At 42.5% G+C, this 13,759-nt stretch overlaps 1 protein-coding gene across 2 annotated transcripts in view; it reads left to right on the top strand.

The window, feature by feature from the left end:
* The window catches only part of LOC118383626 (signal transducer and activator of transcription 1-alpha/beta-like), a 33,417-nt gene extending 20,970 nt beyond the window's left edge, over positions 1-12,447 (top strand). For both annotated transcript variants that reach the window (XM_052499104.1, XM_052499105.1), the window contains 3 exons: positions 4,589-4,777; positions 10,172-10,247; positions 11,896-12,447. In XM_052499104.1, the coding sequence (XP_052355064.1) occupies positions 4,589-4,777; positions 10,172-10,247; positions 11,896-11,974 (344 nt within the window). In that variant the 3' untranslated portion in view covers positions 11,975-12,447. The remainder of the gene's footprint in view (positions 1-4,588; positions 4,778-10,171; positions 10,248-11,895) is intronic.
* The last annotated feature ends 1,312 nt before the right edge of the window (positions 12,448-13,759 follow it).

The following is a 13,759-nucleotide window of genomic DNA, read 5'->3' as shown; positions in this document are numbered from 1 at the left end:
TAAAGTAAAAAGTAACTCAATAACATAACAATAACGCAGCTATATACAGGGGGTACCGGTGCCGAGTCAGTGTGCGGGGGTACAGGTTAGAGGTCATTTGTACATGCAGGTAGGGGTGAAGTGACTATGCTTAGAGAATAAACAGCAAGTAGCAGCAGTGTACAAAACAAATGGAGGGGGGGTTAATGTAATAGTGGGGTGGCCATTTGATTAATTGTTCATCAGTCTTACGGCTTTGGGGTAGAAGATGTTAAGGAGCCTTTTGGTCCTAGACTTGGCTATCTGTTACTGCTTGCCGTGCGGTAGCAGAGTAATCAGTCTATGACTTGAGTGACTGGAGTCTCTGACAATTTTTTGGCCTTTCCTCTGACACCGCTTATTATAATGGGTCTGGATGGCAGGAAGCTTGGCCTGTGACGTTCTGGGCTGTACTCACTACCCTCTGTAGTGCCTTAAGGTCAGATGCCGAGCAGTTGCCATACCAGGCGGTGATGCAAGTGGTCAGGATGCTCTCGATGGTGCAGCTGTAGAACTTTTTGAGGATCTGGGGACCCATGCCAAATCTTTTCAGTCTCCTGAGGGGGAAAAGGTTTTGTCTTGCCCTCTTCACGACTGTCTTCGTGTGTTTGGACCATGATAGCTTGTTGGTGATGTGGACACCAAGGAACTTGACGCTCTTGACCTGCTCCCCGCCAGCCCTGTTGATGTTAATGGGGGTGTGTTCGGCCCGCCTTTTCCTGTAGTCCACGATCAGCTCCATTGTCTTGCTTCCATTGAGGGAGAGGTTGTTGTCCTGGCACCACACTGCCAGTTCTCTGAACTCCTTCCTATAGGCTGTCTCATTGTTGGTGGTCAGGCCTACCACTGTTGATTCGTCAGCAAACGTAATGATGGTGTCGGAGTCGTGTTTGGCCACGTAGTCGTGGGTGAACAGGGAGTACAAGAGGGGACTAAATACACACCCCTGAGGGGCCCCAGTGTTAAGGATCAGCATGGCAGACGTGTTGTTGCCTACCCTTACCACCTGGGGGCGACCCGTCAAGAAGTCCTGGATCCAGTTGCAGAGGGAGATGTTTAGTCCCAGGGTCCTTAGCTTAGTGATGAGCTTCGTGGGCACTATGGTGTTGAATGCTGAGCTGTAGTCAATGAACAGCATTCTCACATAGGTGTTCCTTTTGTCCAGGTGGGAAAGGGCAGTGTGGAGTGTGATTGAGATTGCGTCATCTGTGGATCTGTTGGGGCAGTATGCAAATTAGAGTGGGTCTAGGGTATCTGGGAGGATACTATTGATGTGAGCAATGACCAGCCTTTCAAAGCACTTCATGGCTACTGACGTGAGTGCTATGGGGCGGTAATCATTTAGGCATGTTACTTCTGCTTCCCTGGGACTATGGTGATCTGCTTGAAACATGTTGAAAATGTCAATGAAGACACTTGCCAGTTAGTCCGTGCATGCTTTGAGTACATGTTCTGGTAATCCGTCTGGCCCTGCGGCCTTGTGAATGTTGACCTGTTTAAAGGTCTTGCTCACATCAGCTATCGAGAGCATCATCACACAGTCATCCAGAACAGCTGGTGCTCTTGTGCATGCTTCAGTGTTGCTTGCCTTGAAGCGAGCATAAAAGGCATTTAGCTCGCCTGGTAGGATCCCGTCACTGGTCAGCTCGTGTCTGGGTTTCCCCTTGTAGTCCGTAATAGTTTTCAAGCCCTGACACATCCGACGAGCGTCAGAGCCGGTGAAGTATGATTCAATCTTAATCCTGTATTGACGCTTTGCTTGTTTGATGGTTTGTCTGAGGGCATAGCGGGATTTCTTCTAAGCGTCTGGATTAGTGTCCCACTCCTTGAAAGCGGCAGCTCTAGCCTTTAGCTCGATGCGGATGAATCCCGGAACGTATTCCAGTCTGTGCTTGCAAAACAGTCCTGTAGTGTAGCATCCGTGTCATCTGACCACCATTGCATCCAACTGTAGATTATTCTCAAAATGGTTCTATAAATGAGGTGCAAATCAACTAAAAGCCGTTTAATCCTAAATCTGTAGTGACAGAAGGAATTTCAAGAGTTAACCATCCCTGTGACGGAGTATGGTTACTCATACTTCTATATGTTAGTAACAATGTTAGGTAAATAGTTTTTTTTTTTTTTTTGCAAAGGGGCTTTATAAATTAACAAAATGCAATGTTTTGACCAATGCGATGTCAAAGAGGGCCAGCCTACTTTCTGTTAGAATGCAAAGATGAATGCTAAACCTGTCGCCAGATATAGAGTTGAAGTTTACATACACTTACACGGAACCCAAACCGGCTACGCCATTGTGCATAAATGTATTTTGTCCCACCACACCAAAAGCGATCACGACACACAGGTTAAAATATCAAAACAAACTCTGAACCAATTATGTTAATTTGGGGACAGGTCGAGACGCATTAAACATTTATGGCAATTTAGCTAGTTAGCTTGCACTTGCTAGCTAATTTGTCCTATTTAGCTGGCTTGCTGTTGCTAGCTAATTTGTCCAGAGGATATAAACATTGAGTTGTTATTTTACCTGAAATGCACAAGGTCCTCTACTCCGCCAATTAATCCACACATAAAACAGTCAACCGAATCGTTTCTAGTCATCTCTCCTCCTTCCAGGATTTTTCTTCTCTTCTCTTGACTTTATATTGTGATTGGCAACTTTCATAAATTAGGTGCATTACCGCCACTGAACTCATTCATCGTTCAGTCACCCACGTGGGAATAACCAATGAGGAGATGGCACGTGGGTACCTGCTTCTATAAACCAATGAGGAGATGGGAGAGGCAGGACTTGCAGTGCGATCTGTGTCAAAAATAGAACTGACTTCTATTTTAGCCCTTGGCAACGCAGATTCTTGTTGCCGCGTGCGAGCAGTGTGGGTTCAATAATTGAATAATATAGATCTCTAAATGTATTTTGCAGCGCACGTGACGCGAGCGGTGTCGTCAGCTTGTTAGGTTGGAGTCATAAACTTGTTTTTCAACTACTCCACACATTTCTTGTTAATAAACTGTAGTTTTGGCAAGTCGGTTAAGACATCTACTTTGTGCATGACACAAGTAATTTTTACAATAATTGTTTAGACAGAGTATTTGACTTATAATTCACTATCACAATTCCAGTGGGTCAGAAGTTTACATACACTAAGTTGACTGTGCCTTCAAACAGCTTGGAAAATTCCAGACAATGATGTCATGTCTTTAGAAGCTTCTGATAGGCTAATTGACATCATTTGAGTCAATTGGTGGTGTACCTGTGGATATATTTCAAGGCCTACCTTCAAACTCAGTGCCTCTTTGCTTGACGTCATGGGAAAATCAAAAAATCAGCCAAGACCTCAGAGAAAAAAAATTGTAGACCTCCACAAGTCTGGTTCATCCTTGGGAGCAATTTCCAAATGCCTGAAGGTACCACATTCATCTGTACAAACAATAGTATGCAAGTATAAACACCATGGGACCAAGCAGCCTGATACCGCTCAGGAAGGAGATGCGTTCTGTCTCCTAGAAATGAACGTACTTTGGTGCGGAAGGTGCAAATCAATCCCAGAACAACAGCAAAGGACCTTGTGAAGATGCTGGAGGAAACGGGTACAAAAAGTATCTATATCCACAGTAAAACTATTCCTATTTCGGTATGACCAGAAAGGCCGCTCGGCAAGGAAGAAGCCACTGCTCCATAACCGCCATAAAAAAGCTAGACTATGGTTTGTAACTGCACTTGGGGACAAAGATCGTACTTTTTGGAGAAATGTCGTCTGGTCTGATGAAACAAAAATAGAACAGTTTGGCCATAATGAACATCGTTATGCTTGGAGGAAACCGGGTTAGCCGAAAAACACCATCCCAACCATGAAGCATGGGGGTATAAGCATCATGTTGTGGGGTGCTTTGCTGCAGGAGGGACTGGTGCAATTCACAAGATAGATGGCATCATGAGGGAGGAATATTATGTGGATATATTGGAAGCAACATCTCAAGACATCAGTTAGGAAGTTAAAGCTTGGTGGTAAATGGGTCTTCCAAATGGACAATGACCCCAAGCATACTTCCAACGTTATGGCAAAATGGCTTAAGGACAACAAAGTCAAGATATTGGACTGGCCATCACAAAGCCCTGACCTCAATACTATAGAACAGTTGTGGGCAGAACTGAAAAGGCGTCTGCGAGCAAGGAGGCCTACAAACCTCACTAAGTTACACCAGCTCTGTCAGGAGGAATGGGCCAAAATTCAACTTATTGTGGAAGGCTACCCAAAACAACATTTGACCCAAGTTAAACAATTACCAAATACATTTACCAAGAACCAAATACTAATTGAGTGTATATAAACTTCTTACCCACTGGGAATGTGATGAAAGAAATTAATGCTGAAATAAATAATTCTCTGTACTATTATTCTGACATTTCACATTCTTAAAATAAAGTGGTGATCCTAACTGACCTAAGACAGGTCATTTTTACAAGGATTAAATGTCAGGAATTATGAAACTGATTTTAAATGTATTTGGCTAAGGTGTATGTAAACTTCCGACTTCAACTGTACCTGTCACCCATGTTCCACAGATAAGCCTGTATTCCATGCTGTGGAGCCTTATACCAAGAACAAGCTGTCTGTCATCTCTCTACCTGAAATCATCCGCAACTACAAAGTGATGGCAGCTGGGAACATCCCAGAGAACCCACTCTGCTTCCTCTACCCAGACATCCCCAAAGACGAGGCCTTCGGAAAGTTCTATACCAGGGCCTCAGAGGGTAAGCAGCCAGCAACCTTTTTTAATTTTTTTTTTTTGTTCCTGATGCTTTCCTATATCTCTCAAATGCTTCTCAGACACCTCAAACCATACTTCATTTTGATTTATTTTTGGCCATGTATGAGTTGGTCTCCTGAGTGGCGCAGCGGGCTAAAGCACTGCATCTCAGTGCAAGAAGCGTCACTACAGACACCCTGGTTCGAATCCAGGCTGGATCATGGATTGGGAGTCCCATAGGGCGGCGCACAATTGGCTCTGCGTTGTTTTGGAATTACCTGGATTTATGCATGAATTGGTCATAAAATTTGATCTGATCTTCATCTAAGTCACAACAATAGACAAACACTAATAACAAAAACTAATAACACACAAAACATACGTTTTCATTATATACGTTTTTTAAAATTATACTTTTTTTTTTATTGAACACACTGTAAACATTTGCTGTGTAGGGTGGAAAAAATATGTGAACCCTTGGATTTAATAACTGGCTGACCCTCCTTTAGCAGCAATAAACTCAATCAAACGTTTTCTGTGGTTGCGGATCAGACCTGCACAACGGTCAGGAGGATTTTTGGAGCATTCATCTTGTTGGGTTCTTATTTTTCAGAGAAACTTTAACCAAGTTTATTCTTCCCAAAGGTTCTTTACATCTGAAAACAGACAGCAAAACATTTCAGACACAGTATATAAACATCCTACTTAAGACACCCCTCTTCCTTACAGTTTATGTTCTCCACAGGAATGAAGGTAACCAGATAACAACCCTGATTACTCCCTTAAGGGGAACTGACCTCACCTCCTGACCCACAGATATCCATATGTCTTACCTATATCAACACATTGCCCTCCTCTCCTCCATCAAACACATTCCAAAACCTTCTGGCTTTTTACAAACTCTTTATATTCAAGGCTTTGTCTCTATCATTTATTTAATATCTCAATGTTCAAAGTTTAGCCGACTCCAACAATCTTTACAAAACTGTTTTAGTTAAGCAATATTCTTAGGTCTTCTGAGATCACTTTTGTTCGAGGCATGGTTCACATCTGGCAATAATTCTTGTGAATAGCAAACTCAAATTTTGTGAGTTGTTTTTTTTATAGGGCAGGGCAACTCTAACCAACATCTCCAATCTCGTCTCATTGATTGGACTCCAGGTTTGCTCCTTTTGGTGAAGTCATTAGCCTAGGGGTACTTTTTCCAACACACTGTGAATGTTTCAATTATGTATTCAATATAGACAAGAGAAATACAATCATTTGTGTGTTACTAGTTTAAGCACGCTGTTTGTCTATTGCTGTGACTTAGAAGAAGATCAGACCACATTTTACAAGGTAGTTCTAAAGTTTTTTGGGGGGGTATACCTACAGAGGTCCTAAAAATAGCTGGTCCATCTTATGATCAAATTAAAACAATTCTATATGTTAGCTTTATAGATATCGTCTCAGACTCCTAGGGGTTAAGCTTGTGGGTGTCGTAGAGCAAAACAGCTGACCCGTTTGTGTGAGTCTCAGCTTTCCATAGTGGGGTGATTTTGTTTCTGGCTTAAACCATTTGGAGTTTACTGACGTTTTCGTGGGAAGAAAAACAAAGTCGGCATGCCGACGGGACGGACTTCAAACGAGTCCCGTGAAGCTTGTCGTAGACTAAAACGGCCATGAGTCTCAGCTTTCCATAATGGAGTCACTCCGCTGTAGAGCTGCCTGATTCCACCGCAGATGGGGTAAACCGACATCGGCGGATGTTGTGTATTGAGACGCAGTTCAGGCAAAAACAAAAGTCTCTAGGTTGAACAGACAGAATAGTTTTCCACGCAGGCACTTACATCGACTATAGGCACATATCAAATATAAGTGTTTACAAAATAATAAGACATTTCACATTAGATTTTTAATTCCTATAATTCTATAATGTTGGTCAGAAAATGGAAGTGAAAAGATTAGGCTTTCTGTTTAAAATCCCCTCAATAACCATGATGTCTGGTAAACCTTTGGGGATGTTTATTATGAACAACACTCGAGATGCACGATATATTGGTGAGCATTTTGGAATCGGACGATATTAGCTGAAAAGGCCAACATCGTCATGTCTAGTTTAACGCCGATGTGCAAAACCGATGTCAAAGCTAATGTGCATACCTATACAACATAAGTCGATGACGTAATGACGCCACGAGAAATACAGTGCTACACAGAACAAAAGCAGAAAATACTAAGCATACACTTCCAACAACTAAACAAGTTCAAGACCAGCAGTCATTTTAAAGGATAAGAAAATTTAAGCGAGACAACTAGAAGGCGAAATCCATTAATGCCAAGATAGTGGAATCCATTGCCCTTGACAATCAACCGTGCGTTGTCGTGGATGATGTTGGCTTTTGCCGACTGGTCGAGCCCCGGTAGACACTATTTTTCAGATGTTGCCCTACCGGAGTTACACATTATTGTTGAAACTCACATCCGTGAGAGTCGCTGCTATTAGCTTCACGACTGACATTTGGACCAGCGACGTCAGCCCCATGAGCATTATGAGTCTGACAGCACAGTGTGTCGACAAGGATTTTGAACTGAGGAAAGCTGTTTTGCATGCTCAAGAATGTGCTGGTTTTCATACCGCTGCTGCCATTTCAATGGCATTTTAAGAACATGTTTGAAACTGGGAAACATGAACACTCCTAGCTCCATTCGAACAACTGACTCGAGAAATAAGCTCAACTGCATCTGCAGCGGACGTGATACCCTCTGTCATGGTATTGAAACGCCTGCTCAACGAAATTGCAGACACAGACCGTTGGGTTAACTTACAAAAGTCATTGAGGCTGTGAACAAGCAATTTGGTGGTATTCTCTCTGAGCCACTTTACTGTGTCACCACTATGCTCGACGCTAGGTACAAGGACCGCTACTTCGATGCAGACAAACATGGTTTATGTGAAATGTTACATACACAGCTGGACAAAATGGAAAAAGACACAATGATAGTGCGCACCGAGGAAAAGAGGCCACGGGCAGACAGAGCTGAAACTTCACTGCTTGACATGCATGATGAAATCCTGGTTGAGAATGAAACAACTGAACAAATGAACAATGAAACAGCACTGCAAGTAAGTTAAAAATAGGTTTTGATTATGTTTTACTGGTAATGGGGACATACAGTGCCTTGCAAAAGTATTCACCCCTGTGGCATTTTTCCTATTTTGCTGCATTACAACCTGTAATTTAAATGGATTTTTATTTGGATTTCATGTAATAGTCCAAATGTGGTGACGTGAAATGGAAAATAATTACTTGTTTCAAAAAAATACCAAATTGAAAAGTGATGTGTATGTATTCACCCCCTTTGCTATGAAGCCCCCTAAATAAGATCTGGTGCAACCAATTACATTCAGAAGTCACATAATTAGTTAGATTGCACACAGGTGGACTTTATTTAAGTGTCACATGATCTGTCACATGATCTTAGTGTGTGTGTGTGTGTGTATATATACACCTGTTCTGAAAGGCCCCAGAGTCTGCAACACCACGAAGCAAGGGACACCACCAAGCAAGCGACACTATGAAGACCAAGGAGCTCTCCAAACAGGCCAGGGACAAAGTTGGGGAGAAGTACAGATCAGGTTTGGGTTATAAAAAAATATCTGAAACTTTGAACATCCCACGGAGCACGATTTAAATCCATTATTAAAAAATTGAAAGAATATGGCACCACAACAAACCTGCCAAGAGAGGGCTGCCCACCAAAACTCATGGATCAGGCAAGGAGGGCATGAATCAGAGAGGCAACAAAGAGACAAGGTTACCCTGAAGGAGCTGCAAAGCTCCACAGCTGAGATTGGAGTATCTGTCCATAGGACCACTTTAAGCCGTACACTCCACAGAGCTGGGCTTAGCAGAAAACTTGGCCAGAAAAAAATAAGTAAACATGTTTGGCAAAAGGCATGTGGGAGACTCCCCAAACATATGGTCAGATGAGACTAAAATGTATCTTTTTGGCCATCAATGAAAACGCTATGTCTGGTGCAAACCCAACACCTTTCATCACCCTGAGAACTCCATCCCCACAGTGAAGCATGGTGGTGGCAGCATCATGCTGTGGGGATGTTTTTCATCGACAGGGACTGGGAAACTGGTCAAAATTGAAGGAATGATGGATGGTGCTAAAAAATGCAGGGAAACCTGTTTTCAGTATTCCAGAGATTTGAGACTGGGACGGAGGTTCACTTTCCAGCAGGACAATGACCCTAAGCATACTGCTAAAGCAACACTCGAGTGGTTTAAGGGGAAACATTTAATGTCTTGGAATGGCCTAGTCAAAGCCCAGACCTCAATCAAATTGAGAATCTGTGTTATGACTTAAAAGATTGCTGTACACCAGTGGAACCCATCCAACTTGAAGGAGCTGGAGCAGTTTTGCCAGTGGCTAGATGTGCCAAGCTTATAGAGACATACCCCAAGAGACTTGCAGCTGTAATTGCTGCAAAAGGTGGCTCTACGCCTCCCGGGTGGCGCAGTGGTTAAGGGCGCTGTACTGCAGTGCCAGCTGTGCCATCAGACTCCGTGGGGTGACGCACAATTGTATCGGAGGACTCATGACTTTCAACCTTCGTCTCTCCCAAGCCCGTACGGGAGTAGTGGCGATGACACAAGATGGTAGCTACTAAAAACAATTGGATACCACGAAATTGGGGAGAAAAAGGGGTAAAATTCAACAACAGTGGCTCTACAAAGTATTGACTTTGGGGGGGGGGTGAATAGCTATGCACGCTCAAGTTTTCAGTTCATTTTGTCTTATTTCTTGTTTGTTTCACAAATGTATTTATTTTGAATCTTCAAAGTGGTAGGCATGTTATGTAAATCAAATGATACAACCCCCCAAAAAAAAAATATTTTAATTCCAGGGTGTAAGGCAACATAATAGGAAAAATGCCCAAGGGGGGTGAATACTTTCACAAGCCACTGTATGTAAATGCTAACAAAATTACTTTTTGGTCAGTGTGGTGTGTGTATCCTTTCTATTTAACTAGACAAGTCAGTTCAGAACAAATTCTTATCTACAGTGATGGCCTAACCCGTACAACGCTGGGCTAATTGTGCGCCGCCCTATGGGACTCCCAATAACAGCCGGATGTGATACAGCCTGGATTCCAGCCAGGGACTGTAGTGACGCCTCTTGCACTGAGATGCAGTGCCTTAGACCACTGCGTCCGTGTGTGTATGTGTTAACTATTTAACTGTACTAGAATGCTTAAAAGGCAGCTAAAAATGGTTAATATTGGTTATCGGTATCGTTTTTTGGGGGGCAAGGAAGATATCGGTATCGGACAAAAATGTACTATCGGTGCATCCCTAAACAACACCTCTTAATCATCCATCTTGTCCACCATTTTGTTTTTCAGCATCAGAGCCCATGGATGTGGAGAGTCCCACTGGCACAGGATACATAGAGAAAGGTTTCATACCAGTGTCGGAAGTGTAAGTTTGGAGTAGGCTACCCTTCAAACGTTACAGTGGGGAGAACAAGTATTTGATACACTGCCGATTTTGCAGGTTTTCCTACTTACAAAGCATGTAGAGGTCTGTAATTTTTATCATAAGTACACATAAGTCAACTGTGTGAGATGGAATCTACAACAAAAATCCAGAAAATCACATGATTTTAAAGTAATTAATTTGCATTTTATTGCATGACATAAGTATTTGATACATCAGAAAATAATCATTTTAATATTTGGTATAGAAACATTTGTTTGCAATTACAGAGATCATACATTTCCTGTAGTTCTTGACCAGGTTTGCACACACTGCAGCAGGAATTTTCAGGTTTCGAGGCTGTCACTGGGCAATATGGACTTTCAGCTCCCTCCAAAGATTTTCTATTGGGTTCAGGTCTGGAGACTGGCTAGGCCACTCCAGGACCTTGAAATGCTTCTTACGGAGCCACTCCTTAGTTGCCCTGGCTGTGTGTTTCAGGTCGTTGTCATGCTGGAAGACCCAGCCATGACCCATCTTCAAAGCTCTTATTGAGGGAAGGAGGTTGTTGGCCAAGATCTCGCGATACGTGGCCCCATCCATCCTCCCCTCAATTCGGTGCAGTCGTCCTGTCCTCTGCAGAAAAGCATCCCCAAAGAATGATGTTTCCACCTCCATGCTCCACTGTTGGGATCGCGTTCTTGGGGTTGTACTCATCCTTCTTCTTCCTCCAAATACGGCGAGTGGAGTTCAGACCAAAAATCTCTATTTTTGTCTCATCAGACCACATGACCTCCCATTCCTCCTCTGGATCATCCAGGTGGTCATTGGCAAACTTCAGACGGGCCTGGACATTCGCTGTCTTGAGCAGGGGGACCTTGCGTGCGCTGCAGGATTTATCCATGACGGCGTAGTGTGTTACTAATGGGTTTCTTTGAGACTGTGGTCCCAGCTCTCTTCAGGTCAGTGACCAGGTCCTGCCGTGTAGTTCTGGGCTGATCTCTCACCTTCCTCATGATCATTGATGCCCCACGAGGTGAGATCTTGCGTGGAGCTCCAGACCAAGGGTGATTGACCTTCATCTTGAACTTCTTCCATTTTCTAATAATTGAGCCAACAGTTGTTGCCTTCTCACCAAGCTGCTAGCCTATTGTCCTGTAGCCCATCCCAGCCTTGTACAGGGCTACAATTTTACCCCTGATGTCCTTGCACAGCTCTCTGGTCTTGGCCATTGTGGAGAGGTTGGAGTCTGTTTGAGTGTGTGGACAGGTGTCTTTTATACAGTTAACAAGTTCAAACAGGTGCAGTTAATACAAGTAATGAGTGGAGAGCTGGAATTCTTACTGGTTGGTAGGTGATCAAATACTTATGTCATGCAATAAAATGCAAATGAATGACTTTAAAATCATATAATGTGATTTTCTGGATTTTTCTGTCTCTCACAGTTGAAGTGTACCTATGATAAAAATTACAGACCTCTACATGCTTTGTAATAGGAAAACATGCAAAATTGGCAGTGTATCAAATAATTGTTCTCCCCACTGTACATATTTCTTAATCTATAACAGGAAGACATTTTATTTGCAATGTTCTGGTTTGGGTATAATCCATAATCTGATTTAATTAACCCTTATTTTGCAATGTGTTTTAGTCACCCATCTAGACTGCAAGACAAGATGATGCTCATGTCGCCAGACGAGTTTGAAGAGCTGGAACATTGGCTCCATTGATGTAGTGGAAGTCCTAAGAATATTGATACTGCTGTCGTAAATGCAATTTCCTCTCTGGCTCTTTACTGTGATATTCAGCATTAATATGTCAAGGGAAATATACACTCTTAGAAAAGGGTTCCAAATGGTTCTGTGGCTGTCCCCATAGGAGAACCCTTTTTGGTTCCAGGTAGAGCCATGTAAGGTTCCATGTAGAACCCTTTGTGGAAAGGGTTCTACATGCAACCCAAAAGGGTTGTACCTGGATCCAAAAGGGTTTTTATTTGGAACCAAAATGGGTTATTTTAAGGGTTCTCCAATGGGGACCGCAAAGAACCCTATTTGGTTCTAGATGGCACCCTTTTTTCTAAGAGTGTAGTATTATTTATAACAAAGCTATCTACGCAAAACAAAAAATATATACGCAAAGTAAATGTAAAGTGGGTCCCATGGTTCATGAGCTGAAATAATAAATAATTTTTCAGATTCACAAAGAGCTTATTTCTCTAAAATTATGAGCACATATTTGGTTACATCCCTGTTAGAGAGCATTTATCCTTAGCCAAGAGAATCCATCCGCCTGATAGGTGTGGCATATCAAAAAGCTGATTAAACAGCATGATCATTACACAGGTGCACAGGTGCTGTGGACAATAAAAGGCCACTCTAAAATGTGCAGTTTTGTCACCCAACACAATGCCTCAGATGTCTCAAGTTCTGATTGAGTGTGCAATTGGCATGCTGACTACAGGAACCAGAGCTGTTGACAGAGAATTTAATGTTAAGTTCTCTATCATAAGCTGACTCCAACGTCATTATAGAGAATTTGGTAGTATGTCAAACCAGCCTCAGAACCGCAGACAATTTGCAATTTGAAATCAGCCCTTGCTTTGACAGGAAGCCAGTGTAGGGAGGCTAGCACTGGAGTAATATGATACATTTCTTTGGTTCCAGTCAGGATTCTAGCAGCCGTATTTAGCACTAACTGAAGTTTATTTAGTGCTTTATCCGGGTAGCCGGAAAGTAGAGCATTGCAGTAGTCTAACCTAGAAGTGACAAAAGCATGGATTAATTTTTCTGCATCATTTTTGGACAGAAAGTTTCTGATTACGTAGATGGAAAAAAGCTGTCCTTGAAATGGTCTTGATATGTTCTTCAAAAGAGAGATCAGGGTCCAGAGTAACACCGAGGTCCTTCACAGTTTTATTTGAGACGATGGTACAACCATTAAGATTAATTGTCAGATTCAACAGAAGATCTCTTTGTTTCTTGGGACCTAGAACAAGCATCTCTGTTTTGTCCGAAATTAAAAGTAGAAAGTTTGCAGCCATCCACTTCCTTATGTCTGAAACACATGCTTCTAGCAAGGGCAATTTTGGGGCTTCACCATGTTTCATTGAAATGTACAGCTGTGTGTCATCCGCATAGCAGTGAAAGTTAACATTGTTTTCGAATAACATCCCCAAGAGGTAAAATATATAGTGAAAACAATAGTGGTCCCAAAACGGAACCTTGAGGAACACCGAAATTTACAGTTGATTTGTCAGAGGACAAACCATTCACAGAGACAAACTGATATCTTTCCGACAGATAAGATCTAAACCAGGACAGAACTTGTCCGTGTAGACCAATTTGGGTTTCCAATCTCTCCAAAAGAATGTGATCGATGGTATCAAAAGCAGCACTAAGGTCTAGGAGCACGAGGACAGATGCAATCATATAAGCATGATTTACATTACTCATTATTAACACTGGTTCCTGCATGTGACTGACGAGGCTTCTTCTCTCAAAGCTGGGAACTTGAAA

Source organism: Oncorhynchus keta, chromosome 37, assembly GCF_023373465.1.
Source record: "Oncorhynchus keta strain PuntledgeMale-10-30-2019 chromosome 37, Oket_V2, whole genome shotgun sequence".
Lineage (NCBI taxonomy): Eukaryota > Metazoa > Chordata > Actinopteri > Salmoniformes > Salmonidae > Oncorhynchus > Oncorhynchus keta.
The sequence above is the reverse complement of the archived record's forward strand: the minus strand, read 5'-3'. Positions and strand labels throughout refer to the sequence as shown.